At 35.1% G+C, this 26,546-nt stretch overlaps 1 protein-coding gene and 1 long non-coding RNA gene across 9 annotated transcripts in view; both read left to right on the top strand.

Annotated features, from left to right (window-relative positions):
- Positions 1–26,546, top strand: part of LOC138128544 (uncharacterized) — a 75,894-nt gene that overhangs the window by 33,175 nt on the left and 16,173 nt on the right. Inside the window, exons 7-13 of one of the 8 annotated variants that reach the window (XR_011158755.1) lie at positions 378–590; positions 831–1,127; positions 1,181–1,511; positions 1,630–1,877; positions 1,933–2,028; positions 2,781–2,953; positions 3,006–3,532. Coding sequence is in view for 6 of the 8 variants with exons in the window: in XM_069044739.1 (XP_068900840.1) it covers positions 378–590; positions 831–1,127; positions 1,181–1,511; positions 1,630–1,877; positions 1,933–2,028; positions 5,265–5,428 (1,349 nt within the window). In the remaining 2 variants the exon portion in view is untranslated. The other 7 variants (XM_069044739.1, XM_069044745.1, XM_069044744.1 and 4 more) reach the window with 7 other exon arrangements.
- On the top strand, positions 24,158–26,002 carry LOC138128555 (uncharacterized). The gene is made up of 3 exons (XR_011158766.1): positions 24,158–24,852; positions 24,979–25,025; positions 25,089–26,002. It is a non-coding gene; the product is annotated as an uncharacterized lncRNA (long non-coding RNA).

Below are 26,546 nucleotides of genomic sequence, written 5' to 3'. Positions count from 1 at the left end.
CAATAATAATTATGCATGAAGAAAACAGAGATAAAATGAAAAAAAAAATTTTTAAACATAAAGTTCTTTAGAAACATAGAATTTACAACTAACAAAAATTCCACTCCCAATACATGGTTGTTAGGGATGTTTCGTAGAAATTTGCGAAAATCAAAGAATCTCAATTTAGCGAACCTATGCGACCTAATACTAATACCTAATAATGAGCTGAGAATGGAAAGCAAAACACGCTAATAATAATAAATCACGTTGAGATAAACAAAATAGATAACGTAACACCCACTTTTCTATTATCGTCAATGATTCCATTCTTATAATACCTACAATGAAACTGTTAAAATGTATCTTCTATTTATTTATTATTTCCTTAATTTCAGCTGTGAACAGTAACATTATTACGTTACAAAATAACAGTTACGTAACTTGTGTATCTGCAAACATTAGCTCACCTATTTTTGTTATACCTCTGAATACTACCGTTAATGGATATACATCAAGCATGTTAGAAAAAATCGACTTGACGGCAGATAACTGGATTTTAAAAAATGAAAGGGTTGTTGGAAGTGTTATTGTTGATAAAAGATGGGAAGGTAGGCATGTTTATAATCTCAGTCTTACCACCAATATTCTTATTTAGACAGCAAGACAATGTAATTTTTAAAGTTTTCTATCTACTGTATTGGGCGACGTACAAAGAACGACTCAAAGAAACTTCTTTCAACTAGCTCTTGAAAACACGTTTTCAGTTATTCAATAATTAATACAAAGAATAAAAATATACCACGCTTTATTAATGTTATTAAGTATGTAAATGTGCGATTATTTTTCAGATCTTTTTACAATCAAATCAAATTATCAAATGTTTAACTCGACCAAGTCCATCTCCTTTTCTTTGTATGTGCATTCGGTTACGAAGATAGACATTTTTATAAACGATGAACAAAATTTGGAGTACTTCCAATTTGAAATAAAAAATACCAAAAAATGGAATCATTACGCAATCTCCGTACACAATAACAACGTGTACGTGTTGGAAAATGGCCAGACAATACGAACCACACTTGATTTTAACCCTTACGAGTTTGTCATTAAAAGCAAAGAAGACATATTTTGGAAAATACACAATTGTAAGATTTTGGATTGTTGATGTAATTAAATTATTTAAACTTGTATTTTGTAGATTCTTCTATATGGGCGAATCGAACCACTAAGGAACAACCCACTGTTTTATTCGTTCCTAGTATAGAAAATTTATCCTACGTAGTATTCTACGTATCATTGTGCAAGGAATGCTTCTTAGAAATAGTTGTAAATGGTACTAATAATCATAAAACATCGATTTATTCTAGACATGAGTCTTCGTCCATTTTAAAGTCCTGGCGAGAACATGTACTAGAAATTCAACCTTTTCAAGAAACCAAAATTAAATTCTATAGAAGAACTAGAGAATTTGAGGATTATGGACTATGGGAAGTTGACATCAGATGGTATTCTGGTAAAACACAGTACAGGTAATTATTTACTATTCGTTTGTTATTGTCTTCAAGCTAAAGAAAGAAATTGTCGTAAAATACAAACAGAAATTAACTTGTCGATAAATGACTTCTTTCTACTAGAAAATATTCACAGATTAGATCCTTCAAATTTGACAACATATTATGCATGTCACACTTTGGATGGTTTGGAATCTGAAGATGAAAACAATGAAACTATGAATACAGCCTTTGATTGTGAACCTGGAAAATTAGGAAAATATTGTAACATGAGTTGTAACAACGTTCTAGGCAATGAATTTGAATATTGTGAAAAGCACAGAATTTGTCAAGGTTCTCAGTGCGGTTGCGCTTGGGGATATCAAGGATCCTTATGTCAGCAGAGTAAACTAGACAAATTCATTTGAATGGCGGAATAAAATAATTAATCATGTTGCAGGTTGTGAAAATGGAAGCTGGGGATTTTCCTGCAGCAACAAATGTGATGCATTATGTACGAGTGATGGATGTGATAAAGTTACAGGAAAATGCAATGGTAAATGAAAATAGTATTTAACAGTTAGTATGAAACTGGAATGATAACAGTTGCCATAATATTGAATGGACATATGATAATATCCTCAGGGAACTAAGGTTGTAGGGTTATATTCACTAGTAATATCTCGAGTGCATGTCAAATTATCAACAATTTGACATGCACGAGAGGATATTTTGTCAGATTATTTCCTGAGAAAAATTTACATGATAAGTAAGTACAAATAAACGTAATTCTGTGTTTAAAAATTGGTTATTCTTTAAATTTTTATGTTGTCGTTGACGGTCATCACATTTGCACTAGTGCAAATTATCGATAATTGCATTAGTGCAGTATTATCGCTGTAATTCGATCGCTATTGGCTAAAATTCAAATATTCGAGCTTTTTGATTAGCTTCAATTTTTCGAAGGAAATATTCGGCTATAATATAAATAGTGGTATGATTACTCGTATTATCGATGATATTATGAGTTATGAGTGAAATGTCCTTCAATTTCACGAATTTAATATCATCGATGATTAATCATACCACGTGTTATATTCGATGAGACAATATAATGAATGAAATACAAAATTATTCATTTATTTGTCAAACTGACAAATTTATTTTAATCAAAAATCGTAACGACGAAAGTAAATAAGATAATAATTTTTTTGTTTTTTTATTATCGCTGTGATAGCCATGCAACTAAGGACAGCTGATGAAGAGTTGTTGGTGGATTTGGTAACCTTCTAACTCTTTTATCTATAGGATCCCACAATTACTCCATGAGGTTTAGATCTGAACTCCTTGCTGGCCATTGCATTTGCCCAATTTCAACCTCACGGAAATAATGCTGCACTATTCCCGCAACGTGCGGTCGACCATTATCATGCATAAAAATAAAGTTATCCCAATAAATATTCGGAATGGGACAATATAAGGTTCCAGAATATTGGTAATGTACGTCGCCGCATTTTGGTTTCCTCTTTCTAGCACCACCAACTCTGTGCGAGCGTCGAAAGTGACACCTGCTCCAACCATAACGGAACCTCTTCCAAAACTGACTTTCGGGATAATGTTACATTGAGCATATCGCTCTCCTGAGCATCGGTTCACCCGGACACGTCTGTCACTTTGATCCAGGCAAAATCTGGACTCGTCAGAGAGCATTACTAACCTCCATTGATCCAATTCCCAATCAACGTGATTTTGGGCAAACAGCAATCGTACTCTTCATAATAAACAACTTTAGAAGTTATCAACATGGCGATTTTTGCTACTAAACAAAAGAAATACGATAAAATAAGAGATTCAGCATAAGGAAATCGCAGAAGAAGTAAAATACAAAAAACTACGGTTCATTTTTACTTTATGCGATAGTTTTGCGGCGCAGTGGATTATTTCTCATAACATTATGTTTCATATGCACATAAATATCTATGTAATCCTATTCTAAATATGTTCTATTGTTTGTTTTAACTCTATGAATCTCAATGTACTGATTAAAAAAACAAACACTACATCTTTTGTTAAAGTAAAGTAAAATTGCTTTAAAAAAATTGTCCTCTGCAAAAACATTCTCCACCGAAAAATATTTTGTTTGGTTTTATTTCTTATTTGTTATATTTCTTACCAGTTTAACAGACTTCTCCAGATGAGAACTTTTATTTCTAGTTCTCATAATTACCTCGAGTTCTTTCTCGATCTCGATCAAAGTTAAATGGAATGATTCAATGATTTTTTTATAACCGTTAAGAAATATTTTTCGCATTTTATACAGTAATGACCTATATTACTGTACTCAAAATTGTAAAGTAATAGGAATAGGTCACTTTACAGCATAGCAACCATTACTGTACGATTTTGAGTCTTATTCAACTTTTTTACGAACAAATTTTAATATTCTTAAAATGCGAAAAAATAGTATACGCTCCTCGTCAGAAAAGTAATTTTACTGGACTCGTATGGCATTTAAGTACCCGCTAACGCTCGTACTTAAACTTGCCACTCATCTAGGGAACTTCCTCTTTTCTGAACTCGTAATCTACTACCGTGCGATTGACAATAAAAAAAAATCGAGATGGCCTTGATTAATATGCTTCAGTTGGCAACGCGTAAAGATTTTATTCAAATGTCATCAGATGTCATTACACTTGGATTAAAAAAAACGGAACACGCCAAAAAAAATGGATACAATTTTTTTGTTTTTTTTTTTTAATAGTTTAAAAAAGGTTTATTAGAAATCGGTTAGAATTATTTGAGGGTATGTCAATTTATAAATAAATAGGTTAGACTTTAACAAATTATATTTCTTATAGGTACTCATTAACAGTGCAAGAAAAAATGAGTTTTTTGTTGTTTGTCCCGTTTTTTTTTTAATCCAAATGTACAATAGTAACTATCATTATTAATTATTGACTATTAAAATTTGCTATTACAATATGTTTACTTTAGAGCAAAAAATTTTCATTGTGCAGTGTTACTTCAGAAATTGAGAAAGATTTGAGAACGGCGAGGAATTTCAACAAAAGTTTCCGGAATTTCAAGGCACTTACCAACAACTTGCCTTGATTATTTTGTTTTTCCATATCTATCTGAAAAACAACGTGTTCAAAAACAGGCCTGGCACAATTCCCGAATTAATGCAAGCAATTATTGATATCTGCAATTTAATTGATGTCCGGACTTTGCAAAGGTAATTTGAAAACATGAAGCGAAGAGTAACATTATGTAATAAATTAAATAAATAAAAAAATAAATTCTTTTACAACCGACAGGTCACACATAATTCACTCCTTTATGAAAATCAAGATTTCAATGTTCTCCTATGATGTTCTCAAAATCATTAACCTAATTTTTAAGACTGACATCTGATAATTGAAATCTTAACGAATTGCCAATTGAAATTTTTGGTCACAACCAACTCTAAATTTTTTTTTCGATCTTACAGTAATATAAATAACTAAAAAGTAATAATATTTTATTATTAAATTAATATTTGCTTTAATGTGTGATGATGGAGGGAGCAGATCCTGTGATATTCATTGTCCAGCTTGCAAAAAATATGAAAACTCCACGGAATATTCCAAAGGTAAGATTTATTTCTAGAGTTATCAGATCTCTTTTGTCGATACAAAAACCCACATGTAAAAGTACACAAACTTTGCTTAAGAGTTCGCGAGATTTGTGGATTTTTTCAACAATTTATGACTTGATGATTTTTACAAAATAACCCTCTTTTTTTCCTTTCAGAAAATATGAGGAAATCATCTGCTAACGTCCACTCCTCCTGGAAGGTCATGTTGACTATTGCCACATTCATCTCTCTAGCTAGGTCTTTACTAATAATTTCAGCTAACCATGGCAATACTTATGGCAAGTACAAAAACAAATACTTACTAATAAATGAACAATAAACGGACAAGAAAAATAAACATAAAAAAATGTTATCTACACTTTATAGAGTGTATGTAAGTTTCGCCTAAACTACAGGTGTCCCAAAATTTGCGTACAAACTACTTACTACTTCATCGCGGATGCTTAAATGTACATGAAAAAAATATGGAAAAAATGTTTCCGAAAAAAAATTTAATTATACTATCCCACTTCCACCCGGCGGCACGGCAGTTTTGCCGGAGTACATACACTATTACGGATATTACTATCAAGTAATAGTGCAGTGCTTATCAACATAATTACCGGCGTCTCGCCTCCGCATTTTGACTTTGTTGTGTATTATGTTCTGTGTCAATGTTGAGGAACTTCCTCACGATGTGACGTGAGTATAATAATATACCTTTTTGAATTTCAACTACCAATGTGTTATCTAAATCCAGAATTTTTAAATTTTTAAAAAGAGATTGCGGTACTATTCCCGTTGCTGAAATTATAAGTGGTAAAATCGAATTTTTTTCTAAACACCAAAGATTTCTCATAGCAACGGAGAGCTCTAAATATTTATTAATTTTTGTGATATATGTCTGTGTTATATTATGTGAATTTGGAACAGCTATATCTAAAAGATATGCTTGCTTTTGTTGTTTATTTAAAATTAAAATGTCTGGTCTGTTATGTTTAATATGAAAATTGTTCTATCAAAATATAACTTGTAACTGTCATTTTCAAAAAAAAAATTATTATTATTATTAACGGTAATACAATGTAAACAATAGCTATTTGTGCAATAAGTTAGGAAATTCAATTGTTTTCCGTATTAGGCATGCCGTATACGGAAAAAATGGATTTTTTGCAAAATTAGAATGCACTTTTATTACTGTTTAATGTGACTGCTTAATTTAAAAAAAAATACATCATTTTTTAATTTCTTGTTGTTGACTATTATTTGTCAAAAACAGAACTCAAGAACAAGTATTGGATCAATTTAGATTTTAGCCCATTTAAAACGATTTTGTTTGACATATCATTTATTAAAATCGGATAAAAAATAAGGAAGTTATAGCACCAAAGGTTTTTCATAATACACCCGGTATGTATTTACCTATCGTTCTTCTTTTTTTTATCCTGTGAATGTAGTGGTCAGTTGTGCTTATTGTTAGTTAAATAGAGTAAGAATCTAATTGTAAGTTAAACGTACTGTATATGAAGTGGCAGATTATTTTAATCTTGATTGTATTTTTATTTGTAAGGATTTCCACTTACACTTTTAAACTAAAAAATACCTTCTCATGTTTAAAAAGAGCCAACATATTTCTTTTAAATCAGTGTTTCATAGATCTTGGCATTAAAAAATTATATCAAAAGTGTAGGTATGTATACTAATTAATTTTACTCTTTCCTACTGACTGAACTGAGATGAATATGATTTGAAAATCATTCGGCGCATATGTATATGATATACTATGATATACCTACTTACATTATACAGTGGTATTTTTGTAATATGTACCTAGTAATATAAATAAACTTTTAATGTGGTTTTCTAGTTTCTCATACTCTGAATACATTTCTGTGGCGGTCGTGAAAAAGTAGGTAAGTCAAATAATTTCAAAAATGAGTTAACGATGTTTATACCTTAATAATAAATCATGGAGTTAAATAATTCAGATTTTCACAGTTTAAAATTTACTTATATTGAAAGCAAGTACACGTAGAAAGAAGTTTATATTTAATTACAGGATTTTAGGAATGATGTGGAATTTTGAATCGTTGCCCTGAAAAATTAACATTTTCGACTTACCTACCTACTTTTTCACGACCGCCACAGATTTGTGATGCAAAAAAAATTATAGTGTTTTATTTTCCTGCAGTTTTATTGTTAATTCCCAACATCTCAAGTAGTGTTAACTGGGCCGTACCTCACGGGTTGCATTTAATTGCGTCCGTTTCCTTGTCCCTCACCGCTTCAACTTACCGCGCCCATAAGCTAGCTTACTCGTATGTCCCCTCCCTATTATTCTATACTCCTTGTACTGGATGCGTTTACCTTTCCTTTGATTTTATATCATTGGAAATTTTCACAACAAATTAAAACGCCAACAATAGGTACTTTCGATATTTTATTTTCAACCGTCTTTGATACAGTTCTGCTTAATTTTTATAAATATTATTCCTAAATGCTATCGTTCTCGTATCTTAACATTTAAAATTAAATTTTACCCCTTAATGTAAATGTGGTTAAATGAATTATTTTACCAATAATTTCATCTTCAATTTTATTTTTAAGTGAACGAAAAATTAAGGTTAGGTACTGTAACCTTTCGACTTCCTTGACTTTTCCTCGATGATTTTTTTTCTCCCTCATTTGGTGTATTGTTGGTTGCCGCATTCCCTCGGATGAAATTTTGCGGAAAAATACGAAACAAAAATAATGAGAAAAGAAATAGTTATGGATCCTACGTTGTGTTTTATTTATTTTTTTTTGTTTAATTAGGTTCTAACGAGAGGCCGTACCTTCGGAGGTTTTTCAAAAAATAGAATTAAAACGATTGAGCACACTTCACTTAAATTTTATTTAACAAACAATCGAGTGTGATGGCGTTTGGTCCCAACAAATTATAGAAATAAATACATGAATTTGATAACAGAAGTTGGTGGAAATTTGACCTAATGAGATTTGACTCGCGGCCCTCGAATTAAGACCTGACTCATGAATAAATGACTACGCTGGGCAAATACAGAAGTTTCTGGCGCGAACAGCATTATGGAAGTTTGAGATGCGAACTATGTGATCCGATTTAGATTTCAATTACCCCAATTAAATTGAACCCGACGCGATGCCCTGGAATCTCATAGATCACCCCGGTCTACTCCGGTGGTCGAAAATAAAAGGGAAAAAAGGTTCTAACAGGGCCAAAGGGTACCTCTCTTCACGTGTCAGCTGGCCTAGTTTGGTCGCTGGCCCCCTTGGGGTGACGCGGCTAATTTTGTGCTCTTACGCCGGACCACAGCTTATTGAGTGCGACGGACACTGGCGGTAGCTTCCCGATCTCGAGAATACAAGACATAAATAATGAATGGAAATGTTTTATAATAATTGCATACTGGTTACCCTTGACAAGAGCACGTTTCCCCAATCGGTAAATGCAAGTAGATCACATACTTCGCGATAAAGAAATCAATATAAGATTCTAAAGAGTCACGTGGTCATCAAAGCTCAAAGAAAATAATATAATCTTTACTTTAGAACGATAAAGAACTAAATGCTGGTAGACTAATTAAATCACGACTACAAATAATGTACCAGAATTAGAGAAATAATTTACCTGGTGAATGTAAAGAACGTGGTCACAAAATGGCTGCTGGAAGTACTGAACGTACCTCCGGCTACTTTGGAGATCAAACCCCGAGTGAATTACCAAAAGCCCTCTTTCCCGTTCCGCAATTGATTTTATCATTTCTGGCGCACCCCACTTTCGCAACCCCTACTTGACCAAAGTGACCAATCAGCTCGGTTCTACTTTACGCCGATTGCGACGCCTTTTCGAAATCTCTAGAACTTTTGAAATTACAGTTTCCGTTTTTCCACCATTATTTTAAATGTTTAAATTTAGACTTTTGTTAGGACCAGACCAAATGTACAAATTTGTTCTTGAATTAGAAGCCTGAAAAAGAACACTAAATTACTGACTCTATACAATAATAAAAATCAGCATCAAGAAACAAACACAATCTAAAATTGGGACAAACCGAATTAACACGAACACTGAATTACTGGCTCTATACAATAATAAAAATCAGCAACAAGAATTCGACAGAATTAAATGAAATAAACATAATTTAAAATGAAACAAACATAATTAAAATGAAACAAACATAATTAAAATGAAACAAACATAATTTAAAATAAACAAACACAATTAAAATAAAACAAACATAATTTAAAATGAAACAAACATAATTAAAATGAAACAAACATAATTAAAATAAAACAAACATAATTAAAATGAAACAAACATAATTAAAATGAAACCTAAATTGGGCTTGAAACGCTGTTACGCAAGTGTTATATCATGCATTGACCTGCTACTTCTAAAATTTGCTCTACATTGGTTTGATTCCCCAAAACAGTTCTAATTAATAATTACTTCGTAATTTTCATTCTCTCTCTCTCTCACTCACACATCTGATTTCTACGACTACCTGGCTTTACCGTTAACCTGTTGTCTCTGTTTTTTCTACCGACTCCTTTCCTATTTTACTTTGTTACTTCTCTAACTAAAAGTGCAAACGATTCTAGTTATTTTCTACGATAAAGCGCTCTGTTTCTAATTTGCAATTCTCGCCCTTTAATTACAAATATGCCACAAATTTGAGAATGCTAAAAAAGTAAATTATTAACCCAATGAACATTAATTTTGTGGTTCTCTCAATTTGAAACCGGCTAACATCAAATTCATTAATTCAATTATCCCCTGATTTTAACTGGACTCCCCAAATTGTCGAACGAGTAAATTTTGCAATGTTTCTTTTCCCATAAAAACTGTTATCTTTGTGTTGTGTTCGGACAGGACGTGTACCTGAATTTTCAAAGAAAGGTTGGCAGATTTCACTTGAGGAATGTGGTGCCGACACGGCTTCAATAAAATTTACAACTGGCCAGCATTTCCGTCGCAAATGAACGGTATTTAAAATATTTCGTTGAAATTATTTTAAAACTAAAATTCTTAATTTATCGAACCTATTCGGACCGTTACAGTACTGTGACGATTTTATCGGTCGGTAAAACCACCCGCAAATTCGTCCCCACTAATTAGTGAAGAGCGCCGACGCAAAACCTGCAACGGAAGAACTCGTTCTCTTTTCCGTGCAAAGCTCCACCGAACAGCACACAGTACCGTTTCGCCGTGTTAAAAATTTAGTGTCCGAGCGTTGAAGGAAATAACGTCCCGGAGGCGAAGGTCAAAGGACCGATAAAATTTAACCGGCGAAGGGATAGGCTCGCGATCCAGTTAGGGATCGGAACCGGAATCGTCAAAAGACGGATAAATCGCGGTACTAGCGTCGCAAGTAAGTACGACCTCAAAACCAAAATGGCGGCTCCCGCAGCTAGATAATTTTTACTGTTTAGCAAGGCGACCAGCAGGACTCAACAGGACTCTTCGATTTTTCAACTCTCCAGAATTCAATTCAACTCAACTCAACTCAATTCAACTCTTCAGGATCCAATTCAAGACTTTCCTGTTCATCGCTTTACCTTCACCCAGCCACACCACCTCGTGGAGGCACCAACCCGGTAGAGCCCGGCCAGGGAGGAAGCGAGCCCCGGCTCCGGAGGAGCTCCACCGGCGACACAAATTTCTCTCGGAAACCAGGACGGTCTTCCTCGAGCCACACTCTCAAGGTCCCATTGAACCACGAAATCGATCATCAAGTACCGGAAACGAGGAGTGACCAGTCCTGCGCGACATCGCACCCTGCAAGGTGCAGGAATCGGGCAAACCGCCGCTGTATATTACCGGGCAGAAATAAATGTTGTGTTGTGCCTCAAAAGTTTGTATCTCTCTCCCTTCCGCGCCACAATCTGGACACCTGATTTATGTTTTGTATCCGGCCCGACCTTCTTGGTCTTTTGGGTCGTAATAGTACTTATGTTTGAATTGAATTACTGTTGAAATTAAAAAACTCACACTTGCCACTTTCTGCTAAATTTTAGTATAAATCCAAAAATCCTTCCAATGTTTTCATTCAATTTTTTTTTATGGAAGGAAGTGCTGTTTTCTTATTCCAAATTTTTTTCCAAGGCAGTTTCATATTGCGTAAGTGTAGGGCTGCTTCCTGCCAAAATTTTGTGTGCCCTGGATTTTTGTAAACTCCACAAGCAAGAGGTTTCTTGCAACGTGGACGAAATATCCCTCCCTCCAGATTATTATCAAAGAGTGTTAGGACTGTAACCCTTTTGTCTGCTGTGTTTTTGCTGGGTTGTTGCAATCGAATTGGACGCTTTGTGATGGACGTCTTTATTCGAGAAAAAATAACTGTCACTTTTGTTGAGTACTTTATTCGTCTCTGGTTTCTAGTTATTCTCTACCACTATCCCACCTCCACCCGGCGGCACGGCAATTTTGCCGGAGTACATACACTATTACGGATATTACTATCAAGTAATAGTGCAGTGCTTATCAACATAATTACCGGCGTCTCGCCTCCGCATTTTGACTTTGTTGTGTATTATGTTCTGTGTCAATGTTAAGGAACTTCCTCACGATGTGACATGAGTATAATAATATACCTTTTTGAATTTCAACTACCAATGTGTTATCTAAATCCAGAATTTTTAAATTTTTAAAAAGAGATTGCGGTACTATTCCCGTTGCTGAAATTACAAGTGGTAAAATCGAAATTTTTTCTAAACACCAAAAATTTCTCATAGCAACGGAGAGCTCTAAATATTTATTAATTTTTGTGTTATATGTCTGTGTTATATTATGTGAATTTGGAACAGCTATATCTAAAAGATATGCTTGCTTTTGTTGTTTATTTAAAATTATAATGTCTGGTCTGTTATGCTTAATATGAATGTCAGTTAAAATTGTTCTATCAAAATATAACTTGTAACTGTCATTTTCCAAACAACTTTCTGGTGTATAACTATAATGTGGTTGTGTATTCTTTAATAAATTGAATTTAACAGCTAAATTCATGTGTATAATTTTAGCGAATATATATTTACAAAATTTTACCTTAAATACTACCTACTTCTAGAAAAATGAGGGTGGGGGTGTAAGCACCTGTCCAGACCTTCGTGGGTACAGTTGGACGTAACAGAAATGCAACAAAGTTTGTCAAAAAAGTTATTGTTTTTGCAGTTCCCAAATCTTCATCATTTAGGTTTGTTCTACTTGTTAGTTAAAATATACAGTATGAATCAATTGTGGGGTATTTCTGAAATTTTCTTAGATGCAACCCAAAATACTAATTTCACTTACCGCTTGATACTGTGTTTAATATAAATAATAAATTGAATCAAAATTGCGTTTTTGGCTACAAACGTCAAAATGACAACGTAAAGAGAAAACTAACGTAAAAATTGTTCAACATGCATTCCATTTTGGAGTAAACACGCGTCAACCCTGTTTAAAAAGGACCTTTGAACGTTGTGTAATGTCTGGCGTTATGGCTATGCACACATCACGAATTCTTTGAGTTCATCAATCGTAAGTACAGGTGTTTGGTAGACTCTTTCCCACAAGAAAAAAATCTAAAGGCGCTGCTAGAGCCTCATTACGTTGTTCTCTTGTTCATTTATTCACATCCAACTGTTCCAACAATAAGGGCTAACTCATTTTGTAAAAAATTTAAATAAATAAAAATGTGTCTGCAATACTTGGATGGATACTTCTGTAGATACAGATCTGCAACGACCATGGCATTTTTACGACATAGATAGGTACCCCGTACATGAGAAACCATGTCAACTTGCTCACTGTTTGAGTCATAAGAGTTCATAACCAAGTTTTAGCAAAACTGTCAAGACAAAGTTGACAATTCTCAAAGCAATGCAATCATGGATTAATGTTTTAATTTTTTTTTAATTACAGATCTAGTGAATGCTGGAATTAGTATTTTTGGTTGCATCAAAGACCATTTCAGAAATACCCCACAATTGACTCATACTGTATATTAGATTATTAACAACAATGTTATTAGAAATTACCACAGTTAACTAATAGCGTGATTATGAGGACTCAAAACTTGAGTTGCATAGGACATCTTTTGGATCTTATCTGCATGTCCATAATTTTGTGGAGGGCTCTTAATTCGCCCCACGCTGAATCATAAAGATAAACCTTCACTATATGGTTCACGGCGTCCGTCAGTTCGACCACGCTAATGAGATAGCGTTAATCCGACCCTTCAGTTCGACCATGACCTCGCTGCCGAGGGATTAGAAGATTAAACCAGTGATTCTTAGAAAATTATAGATTGTTGTCCTGCAAAAAATTACACATTAGTTATAGAAAGTATAATACCATAATAATTAAACCTTAGTGGTTATTAAAGTGTCAATAATAAAATAGAATATCATGATATGAGTTCTATAGGAGACATTTTGTCACACGCATGGTTTTAGAACACGATGAACTTGTGAGTGTGAGGAGTGCCCTAAAGAAGTACTTTTCGGCATTTGGTTACAACGTAGTTATTATCCAATAAGTACACATCAAAATATGAGTAGAAAATTAATATTTATAAACACTTACCCTTAATTCTTTATGAAGAAGCTTTGTTGGTCTGTCATATAAATCATCCACGGCCTTTCTTTTGAGGTGATTGCTGACGATTTGTCTGTTTAATGTAATGTCAGCTTCATGGTTGTGTTAAAACATACAAAATCTTACAGGGGTATTTATATGGACGGACGATTTATTTAACTGGTCCTAATTACCGTAATTAGAACCCATCCCTTTCGTGGTCGAACTAAAGGGTGGGATTAAACTTGCCAGGGGAGCATGGGAGGATTATCCAGGTATCCGTGGTCGAACTGACCGGCTTCCATGGTTCAATTTCACACTTAAAATTTCTTCGTTTACTTCCCAAACCAAATCTTTTGTTATCCTATAATTTCTAATTTCTTTAATAAGATGAGGTGTATCAAATAATGGTGTAATCTCTTGGTCTTGAAGTATTATTTTTCTTTCAATTTGTTGATTGTTTTCTATATAAATTTTGCTTTATTCTCTCAACAACAAATTTAGCAGTCTTAGCAGCGGTACTACATTAATCTACCATAGAGAAAATAAAATACTATAGAATGAAAAGTCCCTAATAAATTTTTGGAAAATCGCTTAACGCACCCTCACCACACCACAAGAGGGCGCAAATATTTTAAAAAGTCAAAACTTTAAAATCAAAGTAATCTCAATAATCTAAAAATCAGTCAAAGCAGTGTCAATCTTTATGTCACTATCTTGTAATTCAAAATGAGGCTGTGTCACGTTCACAAATAATGTAGTAAAATAATAAATAATAAATAATAAATACGTATTGTAATAACAGAGAGAAACATATTTTAATACAGGTTAGAATGAAATGGGGGAAGGTACCGAAGTCTGTGATATGTTTTTTCAAAGTCGACAAACGTTTATAGGGTATTGCCGTATCCAGGACTAATAAATCCATGATTGCTCCATTGAAAATCCGAGCTTTGTTACGGCCGTAAAGGGCGCCACAGACTAGAGATGAGCGATTCGGTGATTTTTCAAGAACGTCGTTCCTGGTGACCGTGATTTCTCAATTACCGTGATCACTGATCACGACTAATTTTTACAGGAAATCGTTATCGCTAAATCACTCAATACACATATTTGATGCAGTTACTTTAGTTGCAGTTATTTTAAGCTGTTTATAAACTATAATTTAAAAGAGAATTATTAATGTATTATTACACTCCGGCTTATCATGAACAGAACAGGTACGTTATCACTCCAGATTTAGCTTGGCAGAAATTGTTACCTTTCAGTAAGATAGCTTTTGTTTTGTAATAGTGCCAGATGGTAATAACATTTCAGATTACAGAATTTTGTAAGGAAAAATAGGAAAATGTTAAAGTTACAATTTCTATTTTGTTGTGTGTCGGGTAACGACAAGCAAGTAACTGCATAATAACCAGCGATTTAAGAATTTAAGAAAATATGTAGTGAAATCACTAATCACGGTTACTTCGAATATTTGATCACGGTGGTTACTCGTGATTTCCGAGTCACGGTGTCACGGTGATAAAATCACCGGTAGTGAAATATCGCTCATCTCTACCACAGACTGCGTTTTTGTTCGACGAACAAGTCTGTTCGAACAAAAACGATGTAGAACTTGTTCGACAGACTTGTCAATTCGAGCAAATCTGAAGTGTGTGCGTTGAACGGTTTTAAAAAACGTCGGTTTTTGCAGTGGTGTAGTACCAAATAATAAAACCAGATTTTGGCGATTTATACATATTTCGCGACAAATTATTGTCTGAAAATGACAGATTTTCGCCAGATTAACAGAAAGTTCTTACTGGAATTTATAGAACTCTTCGCAGGCTTCCGTGTTTATGGAAAATATATGCTGTAATCACGGCTTCCTAGATTAGAAAGAGACTTTTGTCTCTTATACGGCTGCGTGAGTTCATGAAATGTCTGTTTTTTCTAGCTTTTTCTATACTAACTCCCTCTATTGATCCGTTTTGTAAATTTTTGAAAATTCGCGGTAGTAATTTAAACATCACAGGAGACGGGTGTTAAAAAGCATTGATGACACGAATGACAAAATAATGTCACCAACACTTTAATTGTCACTGTTTCATTCTGCGTGTTTCATTGACAAATATTTTTCTCGTAAACTGCTAAAATATGTCTGAAATAAGGAAATGTTGTGTAAATAATTGCAATTCACATAATTTGAACAACATTTCGTATCATGGCTTTCCCGCAAATTTGAGTTTGAATTTAAAATGGAAACAAACATTGATTAATTATACTGGTAAGGTGTAATTATCTTCATATACAAGTATAGGTATTAACATTGTTGCACTGATATATGTTTAGATATTCCCAATTTAAAGGAATATTCACTCGTATGTAGTGAGCACTTTAAGCCTAATGATTTTCGTTCGACCACGAAGCGGCGAATGTTAGTTACAGGAGCGGTACCTTCTATATTTAAGGTATATTTATCATCATAAGAAAACCAAATTTTATGTTAATACAATTTTAGTCTTCAAATGATGATATGAACATAGCAACTAATATTTTGGAAAACTTTGGATGTTCTTGTGAAATCGGTACTCAAACGACAATCAAGTCTAACACTATAAAAGACTTGTTTTATACAAAATTGTGTTTGGCACAGAAATTGAAGCGGTTGCAGATTCGCTACAACAGACTCAAAGAACAAGTAAGAGTAAGAGCGGAAAAAGACAAAAATAATTCAGACTGGAAATGTATGCAAACAATTAAAACTGATGCCGCTAATATGAATCCCCGAGCCATATTTATTTTGGACCAAATTAAGAATTATAGCAAGAAGGTTCCAAGATGGTCAGAATTAACCATTCGCCAGTGCATTGCGTGGAGATATTCTTCCCCAAAAGGATACGAGTTTCCAAGAAATCTGCTTTTCAAACTACCCTGCAAATCAACATTAAGTAAATACTTTGGTACAGGAAATGATAACTTAATCAAACACAGACTAATGTGTGAAATTAAAACCTTGAGAGCTTCTGAAAAAGTTTGTTCTTTGGTGGTTGACGATATGGCTGTCAGAGAAAGCATATCTTATTCGAAAGCAGAGGACCGTATATTCGGTTTAGAAACAATAAATCAGTCCCAGGATAAAATTGGAGCTAAGCCAGTTATCGCTAATCAGCTTCTTTGTTTTGTAATATATGGATTGTCAACAAAATACATAATACCCGCAAGCTACTTTTTTCATAGGCAATTGACTGGGAAGGATTTATGTAAACTAACGTTGGAAGTGTTGAAGATGCTTAGTGAGTGCGGGTTTTTTGTTATTAGAATTGTAGGGGATAATCACAAATCCCACGTTGCACTGTTTAAGCATTTTGGAAATGGCACACTGGAAAATGTAGTCCCGCATCCATACAATCCCGGACTTAAGTTTTTTTTGAGTTTTGACTATTGCCACCTAGTCAAAAACGCACGGAATTTGTTTTTAGATCATGACATGGCTTCGTCTGATGGACAAATTTCCGCAAATTATTTAAAAGAACTCTCAGATATTCAAGAAGGTCTAATAACAAAGCCTGTCAGATATTTAACCAGAAAACATCTCTATCCATCCAATTTTGAAAAGATGAAAGTAGATTTAGCAGTGCAAATATTTTCACCACGGGTTACTGCATCATTAGTATACCTTGCTGACCATGGTGGCGAAGAGTTGGCTCATTTTAAGGATTGCACTGCAACTGTGAAATATATGGAAACTATCTATAAATTTTTCCAGCTGCACGACGTTAGCAATAAAACCCAACATATTCATCAGAGAGATGCTAATACTGCTCCCTATAACAACATTAACGATGCTCGACTATCATGGTTAAATGGAGAATTTATCCAATATATTAATGATATACAGTCCAGTTCAGAAAATCTCGGAATTAAGGGATTAAGCAAAGAAACAGCTGAAGCATTAATTTTTACTGCAAGAAGCACAAGTTTATGTATTAAATATTTAATTGGCGATCTTGATTTTTTCTACGTTTTGACAAGAAGTTTTAGTTCGGATCCGGTGGAATCATTATTTGCAAACGTCAGACTTCGTGGTGGTTGTAATGATTTAACAGATTGCAGAACAGCTGAATATGCTCTCAGACAAATTTTAAGAAGTGGTCTGATAAAAACTATAAATAATAGTAACGCAATGAATGGAGTTGAATACACCAGCAATGTAAAGCTTGACGTTAATTCCGACTATAATGATAATCATGAAATTGCCATAATTCTAAATGACGAAATAGTAGAAGATTTAGAAAATTTAACTACATTTAGATGTGATGTCAGTTCACGTGATATAGAATCAGCAGCTACAGCATTTCTATGTGGATATTTAATTATGAAGGTTCAAGAATCTGTGAATTGTGATTTATGTTTATCCCTCTTACGAAGCTCCTCTCTTGAAAAAACAAATGCCTTGTTGGAACTTATTTACAATCAAGATCGTGGAAGACTAAATTACCCCAACGAAAAATTTGTAGCTTTAATAATATATGCCATTCAAATTATGGTAAAAATTCTGCCTAATCTTCCAACCAACAAGGTCGACTTCATTTTAAAGAATGTATTTGTATCTTACCTTTGTAATAACCCAATTTTTCAATGCGAGTATCATTTTAAGTTGGTATGTAACATTATAGTAGCCAAATTAGTGCCTGCAGTATTAAAAAATTATTGTAATTTAGAAGCACAAAAAATTAAGAAAATCAATATTAATACCAAAAAGAGAAAATTATTAAAATTAAAATAATCATCCTATTAATTAGTTTTTTTTTACAATACATTGTTTCAATATGCAAAAACGGCGTTTTTTATTTGGTTTTACATTGCACTGTAACATAATTGATTATTTTTAAATTGAATAGTAGGCAACCAAATATGCAATGTATTGTGTCGCCCTCACAAAAACAGAAATAAGGCCTCGTACTAAAAACTCACGCGGCCGTTAAGAGACAAAAGTCTCTTATTAATCTAGGAGGTCGTGGCTGTAATGATTTGAATACATTACTTTTTCCGCGAAATATTTGAACCTGCGCAAAACGGTAACAAATGTGGTCGTGATCGTCATCGAAGCGGAGGAGCCCTACGTTGTGTCTTTCTTTTGGCGGAAAAAGGTTCGGAATGCAAACGATGAGGGTTCCAGTTGGAAGAGTGCCGCAATAAAACACACATGTGAGGGACGCAAAATACCTTTTATTAAAAATGCCTGTAATAACTTGGATGAAAAAGAAATTGAAACGAATACAAACGACAGAAATTAAGTTTAGCGAGGTACAAGAAATTAACTAGTTGAGTACATTACAAAGATAAATGACAAGATAAATGCAACAATATTTAAAATAACAGAAAAACGGGCACATGACAGACAAAATGACAGGTTATAGCTTGCAAAACAAGTAAACAAATTATAAGGCAGTTATTACAGACAGGGACGGATGAAAAACCCTCTTCAAAAACCGTATCCCAGGTATTACTCATATTTCACAATTAGATTAATGACAAAAACAATGGTTATTTGGAACTACGCGGTCAAGGTACGCCAACGGGAGCTTAGAACTGGAGGTAACAAACTTTCGGCCGCGAGGGGACTCAGAAGAATAATCTGAATCGGTTTGAGACCAGCGACGTTTCTAGATACTCGGGTTAGTAATGAACGTCGGGCTATTTCACCGACCAAGAAAGAGTGACAGAGCGCCTCGGGGTTGTACGATGAGCATCCCAAGCCGCTTCGAGCAGAGCTTGCTCCACCTTCCCCAACCAACCGTTTACCGACAAAAACCTAAGATCTCTAGAACCGCGACGGAGGTTTCACGTCAGCATCCCAGAGCCGCATCGAGCAGGGCTTAGGTCCGCCTCCGCTAACGGCCGTAACTTAACCGTGGCCTCCCCAGAAATTTACTGGACAACCCCACGACTTCCTGATTGAAACCTAACTCCCATAGTGGCGCACTTACAACATTTTACTTTAACTCTTCCGAAATCTAGCGGTGCTTAACAACAACATAAAGAAAATCCGAGTTTAATTCAATCGAACAAAGCGTAACATTAAACGATGCGAAAATTCAACAAAACAAAGCGCAACATTAGACAATGATCAAATAAACAAAACAAAACGCAACATTAAACAAGGATAACATAAGCAAAACAAACCGCAACATTAAACAATGAGGAAATAAAAGAGAACAAAAGCGCTAAGTTAAATAACAATAAAATAGAACCACTTTAAATGGCACAAATATCAGTAAACAACATAAATCACGAATACAATAATCGCTGGTAATGTTAAACAAAAAGAAAATGGCGGGCCGAGTGCCGTTAGAAAATGTTAGTGAAGAAAAAAAACAAAATGGACACACGCGGTTCGGACGACGGCTCCGAATTTTTGAAATTACCAGATTGTTAAAAAAAATTAACCTCCCAGAAGAAAGATAACGCTTAAAATTAACAAATGGGCGCTTCTTAAAGCAACAGCATGCAACAAAATGAAAACTACAACATACCCTTATCACGTGGTCCTGGTCCCAAAAACAAAACACAAAAAAGGCAACGAAAGTGGAATAAATTACCCAGGTGAATTAAAAAAACGTCGAGTTCCTCACGGGGACACAAATATCTACTCGGAACGGTAGTGTAATTGTTCAGATTTAACTTACTAATTTGAGAAACTTGGATCGCTCTTCGCAAGGTGTGTTCGTTTCGAAAAACTAAACAAAAGTGACCAACCCCCCCCTTCAACTACCCGCGCGAGAGACCGCTTTTCCCCCGCTATATTTCCGCTCGCCCTGTTCCAAATCCCCAGGATTACCAACCCCATCCCTTAGTACCGAGTCTAGCCGCTAGTACGTTCACATTTGGCGCGCTCTCGTGGCGGTGCCGAGAATTAAAATTTTAATTTTTAAACTGGGTCACTACAATGCTTTATAGCTAATGCCGCCGCCACTGCATACAAATATAACTTGATATTTATTCACTTATTAAAACCTTTAAATAAAGCTGAAGTGTGTGTGCAACTCGTGTTCGTTATTTTTGTTCGAACAGACTTGTTCGTCGAACAAAACCATCGAACAAAAACGCAGTATGTGGGGCCCTTAATAGGCGCAGCGCAGTTCAGTCCGCCGTTATGAAGGCCGTTTTTGCCTCAGAGTCCGAATGTATTTTAATTTGATTGTATTCCGCCTTAAAATCGAGCCATGTAAAGTATTTGTAATCGGCTAACCTATCATCTAAATGCTCAATCCAGGGTAATGGGTATTTATCTTTGACTGTCACCGCATTTAGAGCTCTCAAGTCGACGCACAATCGTTTCTGACCACCCTTTTCATTGACTAATACCACTGAACAGCTTTCACGAACAAATCCCGCATCCATTAATTCTTGTACTTTGTTTCGTACAATTTCCTTTTCTGCGGCCCACATTCGATATGGATTTTTGGCAATTGGTTTGTCCTTTGACAACGTAATGGTCATAGTCACTCCTTGCAGTTCCCCTAGTTTTACTACAAGACGCGTGACGTCAGCGTCTGCACGTATGGGATCATTTTCAACAACTTCGTTTTCCGATGACCTTTGCGCGAGTTGAAAAATTTATTCGTCGTTTATTCTGAAATAACTTATACCCGGGTTTTCAGTAAAATTTCTCCCAATTAAACAAGGTATTTCATATAGTATTTCGTCAATTACGTACATTAAGATGGTCAATTCTACTTCCGCAATCGTTACTACACATTCAACTGCTTGATTGACAACGACACTGTTTCCCAAAAACCCAGTCAATGTCATCGATTTTACCAACTCAAAAGGGGTTAGATTTAATTCGCGGACTAACCTTTCTTTAATTAGCGAGCAATCGCTCCCAAAGTCTATAAATGCTGATACCGTTTCACCATTTACTTTGATTTTAGGCCAGAATTGTTCCTTGCCTTGGCCCCTTCGATTAGATTTACTTGACTGCGAGACTGTAACTCGATACTCTCGGCCGCTTCTTGTTTATTCGTTAGTCCCCCGTTCATACAAGCATATTGTAAATGTCCAATAGTTCCGCAACTATTGCATTTGGAATTCCTAAACCTGCACGCCAATTTTTTATGCCCACTTTTGCCGCAACAAAAACATTTGATGTTCAATAACTGCTGTTCCTGTCTCGCTTTTGCCTGATAATTAAAATTTCTAGTATCTTCAGCTTCATTTCCGGAGAAGTGTCTACCAGAAAATGTTCGATCCCGCAAATAACTACCCAATATGTTTATGTCGTTCATATTTGCCGCTTTTACTGCCGCCATAATTGTCTCGTCATTAATTGCTCCAACAATAAGAGATACTTTGTCCGCATGGGTAAAATCACATTTTAACTGGTCGATTTTCGCGAGATGATCAAAGAAGAAAGAATACAGTGACTCTCCTTCCAGTGGTTTATGATTGGCAATTGACATAAACAGCCCGTAAGTATCGCGAGTTGATTGAAAGGTAGTAGCTAAAATCGACTTCCACATGGACCAGGAAAACTGAGACCACCCTGCTTCCTTACGCGTATAATTCTGGTACCATTTTTCAGCAGTACCTCGTAATTTATTTAGTGCCTGGTATTTAACCACATGATCGTCCCAATTATACGAAGAAGCGTGCTCGTCTATCATTCTCAACCAATCAACAACGTGATCACACTTCGGATCAAAACTCGGGATTACGTGGGCCAACACATTCGAATCTACCCGTTCACGAAAGGAACTGATGGCTGTACTTACGACCGGAGTTTCGTCACTCGTTTTTGCGTGGTTGCGTTTCTGTTCTTTTTTGGATCGCCCTTGTTTACCCTTCCTCTTTTTCTTATTCGCTTTCTTGGACTCTATGCTCGAAGGACTGGAATCTGGTGATGATTCCCGTCTTCGGCTTGAACTGGTCCATGGCCTACTTTTTTCTGCCATTTCACTAAACGTGGCCAAACGGATGGGCGAGAAAAAAGTTTTTTCTCTTTCGATCCCACTTCTGATGTTAGGGTTTACGTTGGTTAACAACACAATCGGTACTATCAAGGTCTTTTATTAATAACGAAGGTAATTCAACAGTTATTGGTTATTGGGTAAGTTGTGGTCCACAGCGAGCTACTGCTTGTTCCACACTGCCGCTATTCCCCGTGCCCATCTCAAGGTCCAGGGTTGCCGGCTCAGCACTCCGCTCCTAACACACTATTGCCACGCTAATATCACGTATACTCGAAATGTTTTGGATATGGATTGTCAAATTCCAGGAGGCTTAAAAATTATGATTGAACTGTACATTAGTGAGATCTGTCATAAATTCCAGTAACCTTATTGGCGCGTCTGGTTACTTTTGCTGGTAGTGCCAAATTAACGACAAGTCCCCAAGCCACATCCATAACGTTCCGACTGTAGGTACGTTAGAAGTCGCGAGTATTAAATCTTGGTCGTCAAGGTCATTTTGAAATGTCCCGCTACTGTCACAAATTAAACATTTTGCCTGCTTAATTAGAGCCAATGTCAGTCAAACGTCAATTAACAAAAATTTGTCAAAGTCTTACTCTAAACATTCAAAATTATGCCCCCAATATCGTATTTTAACAGAGTAAAAATGATTTCGCTGATAGAGACAGATGTGTCAGAAGCTAGGGTGGCAACCCAGTTGGGATTTCCAAAAAGTTGATAAGATCTTGACAAAACAAGACAAATAGAATTTATTAGAGGTTTCACATTAGAGCACTTTCCGTTGCGCCAAAGAATGACCTTGACGACCATAATTTACGGTGCACACGAGTTCCCGTCAGCATAATATTTTATACCTGTGCTTTGACATGGGCCCTTTAATCCTGCACACGAATTCTCGTCAAGGCAAAAATGCACCACAAATTCTAGACTCGAATTTCCGTCAGAAAAAAATCTTGGTTATTGAAACCACTGTTACGAATTACGAAAGTAAGATTCAATGATGAATCTTCTATGTTCTGGAGTAAAAACCATTTTTGCGTTAAAATTTGGTCAATAGTGACAGTTGTTTGACGTTTATTAGCTGACTTAGCACAGATACGAAAAATCTGACACTGTCAAAGTCACAGCCGCCCCTTATCTAAGTATATAATTGTTGATCACAGAGTATTTGTAACTTTTTAAAATTTTAAACATTTTTTTTTGGTCCACGTAATGGTAAACAACAATGGTACCTGCAACGGCTAGAGGGGTAGGTAAGTAAGGGATTGAAGCGCTCTTTTACCCTTGACGGGAACTCGAGTTATGGATTATATCAGTTGATAATTACCCGACGGGAATTCTTGCATTACTTTATGACAAGAAATAAGTCAGACGGGAATTCGAGTGCGCCCAAAATTTATTGCTCGCGACAGTATGTAACGAAATGCCACTGGTATCCCCTTTATTTGCTAAACTTGCTTATCGTAGATAAATTCTACTAGAGAAGATTAGACATGTTTTACTAGCTTTAGTACCTCGCATATGTCTCAAAATACTCGTAGTTATTAGTTGGTGATAGTGATAAAGTTGAACACTTTGCTATTATACAATTAACTTTACCTTCTCATCGTCGTACCCAAGAGTCTATTAAGCACAGTACTGATTGCTAATGTGATGGTACCCCTTCTCATTTTGTATGTCTTTTACCTTTAAGCATACTTAACACTAATCTTGTTTTGAATGTATGTGTTTAAGTTAAAATTTTCGTTTGAACCAACCGTCAAAACTTTATGTTGCGGAATTTTTTGTTAACTACACAATTAAATAGCAAAATAAAGACATTTTGATAAGAGCAAGCTTAGCCAAAAAATAGCCCAAACGGCGACAAATCACCCTTGTTTGCAACCCTGCTGGCATCATTTCCTATTGTTAACCGGTGCCAATCCACGAACACCATGCTGTCATCATAAGTCATAACTTATGGCTGTGTTTTTATTTCATGATTTTTGATACCCCCCTCCCCCAAGCGAAATTTTGTATACCCCCCTCTTGGTACCTGGCGGAATCGACGGACGATAACGATATGATAACTAATAAGAAGAAGTGCAAGTGCAATTCAATATTCTTACGTTAAAACTAAGATCAGTTAATTCCTAACTGTCGTGAAATCACCATGTTGAAGTGCATCCAGTTCTTAATATTTCCAGCGGTGCTTCCTTTGCAAAATCCGATAACGAGCCCAGATGTCTGGTAAATATTGAAAAATACTTCTTGAAAAGTAAATTAGTTAAAACGATGTTAAATATATTGCGGTAGCAGCTCATGGTAATTTCAGTTTCATTTCGTTAATATTTTGTCTATGTTCTAAATTTCCAGCTGTTGCGTTGCTTAGTTGTGTCAACAGTGTGATAGTTGTGTCGAAGGTAAAATAACTAAACAGTGAACTCAAACACGATGGGATATAGGTTTTAAAAATTCAATTGCAGATAGATGATTTCCTGTTTTATTCCCTCCGCCACATTACGCGGCTGCCATCGTCGGCCGCCCAATCCGCCAGGTACCACCCAAATCGCCGACATAGTGGCGGCGTGGTGTTCGTGGAATGGCCCAGTTAACAAAAAATAGTGATGTCACTAGTATCTGGGCGGCTACGGTACTAGTTGTACAATTTTATTCAATATTATGAAATATAAAATTTAAAAATAAACTGTAGGTAATACAGATAATGTGATAGTTATTTACACTACGAGAGAGGAAGGTAAAGCTTTTGTTCACGCGAATTGCATGTTCGGCCACGACGCGCAGCAGAGTGGTCGATGCAATTCAAGTGAACAAAAGCTTTACCTTCCTCTCTCGTAGTGTAAATAACTATTTATTTGTAAATTGTCTATTACAACCATTTAGGTATTACAAATACAAAGTTAACAGGAGGTTGAAAAATTAGCATGTAAAACCCTCTGGCCAGTCTTAAAAAAACGTACTGTATACGTTATTCACGTTGAATTGAACATTTCAAGGTCAAATAATTTAGCAAACAGTGACATGCAGGTAAATACCGTTCACGATGGATTGAGCATTGCTAAATTCGCATTATGTTGGTTAGCTGCATGTCACTATTTACAAAACATAATTACAGAGCCAAAAAATAAAATTATTTGTCCTTGAAATGTTCAACTCCACGTGAATAACGTTTAGTTATTATTGGTATGTAATTATTTTCAATATACAAATTCTTTTTCATAAAATCGAATTTCAATTATGCGTGAGCCAAAGTGCGTGAGCGAAAGTGCGTGAGCGAAAGTGCGTGAGCGAAAGTGCGTGAGCGAAAGTGCGTGAGCGAAAGTGGAACCTTCACTCACTGGTAACCATGGATACAGACCCACTTTCTAGGAAGGTAACGAACAAAAGAAATTTTCATATTGTGTAATTTTAAGGAATAAATTTTATATTTTATATTTTAATAGTAGCAATTTCGATTTTTATCACAATTGCAATAACGGCGACATTTATTCGAAAAGAACACTACATTTCCTTTATATATTTTTTAAACAATTTGATTATATCTGTCCATCAATTGTCCATCAATTAAAATTGAAATTAAAAGTTTTTCCGTTTTCACTCTAAGGTCAAAGTCAAATATTACTACATATAATGGGTATTCTAAATAAAAACCTTACAGAAATACGTCTTTGCGAAAGCTATAACAATATTAAAAATAAACAAAGATAACACCCCATTTACATCTCATTTACTGATAAATTTGCCGTCAGTTATTGTTTATCTTTTTATTATTTAAATACGTTAGAAAACTTACACCACAATCTACGGTTATGCATCACTTAGATTATTGTGGAGATAACAATTGACCTTTATGCAACTCTTATAATCACATATTTTATTTTATATCATACTGTCCGGTAGATGCTCGATTGCATCATCAATTT

This window comes from Tenebrio molitor, chromosome 4 (genome assembly GCF_963966145.1).
Source record: "Tenebrio molitor chromosome 4, icTenMoli1.1, whole genome shotgun sequence".
Taxonomy (NCBI): Eukaryota; Metazoa; Arthropoda; class Insecta; order Coleoptera; family Tenebrionidae; genus Tenebrio; species Tenebrio molitor.
The sequence above is the reverse complement of the archived record's forward strand: the minus strand, read 5'-3'. Positions and strand labels throughout refer to the sequence as shown.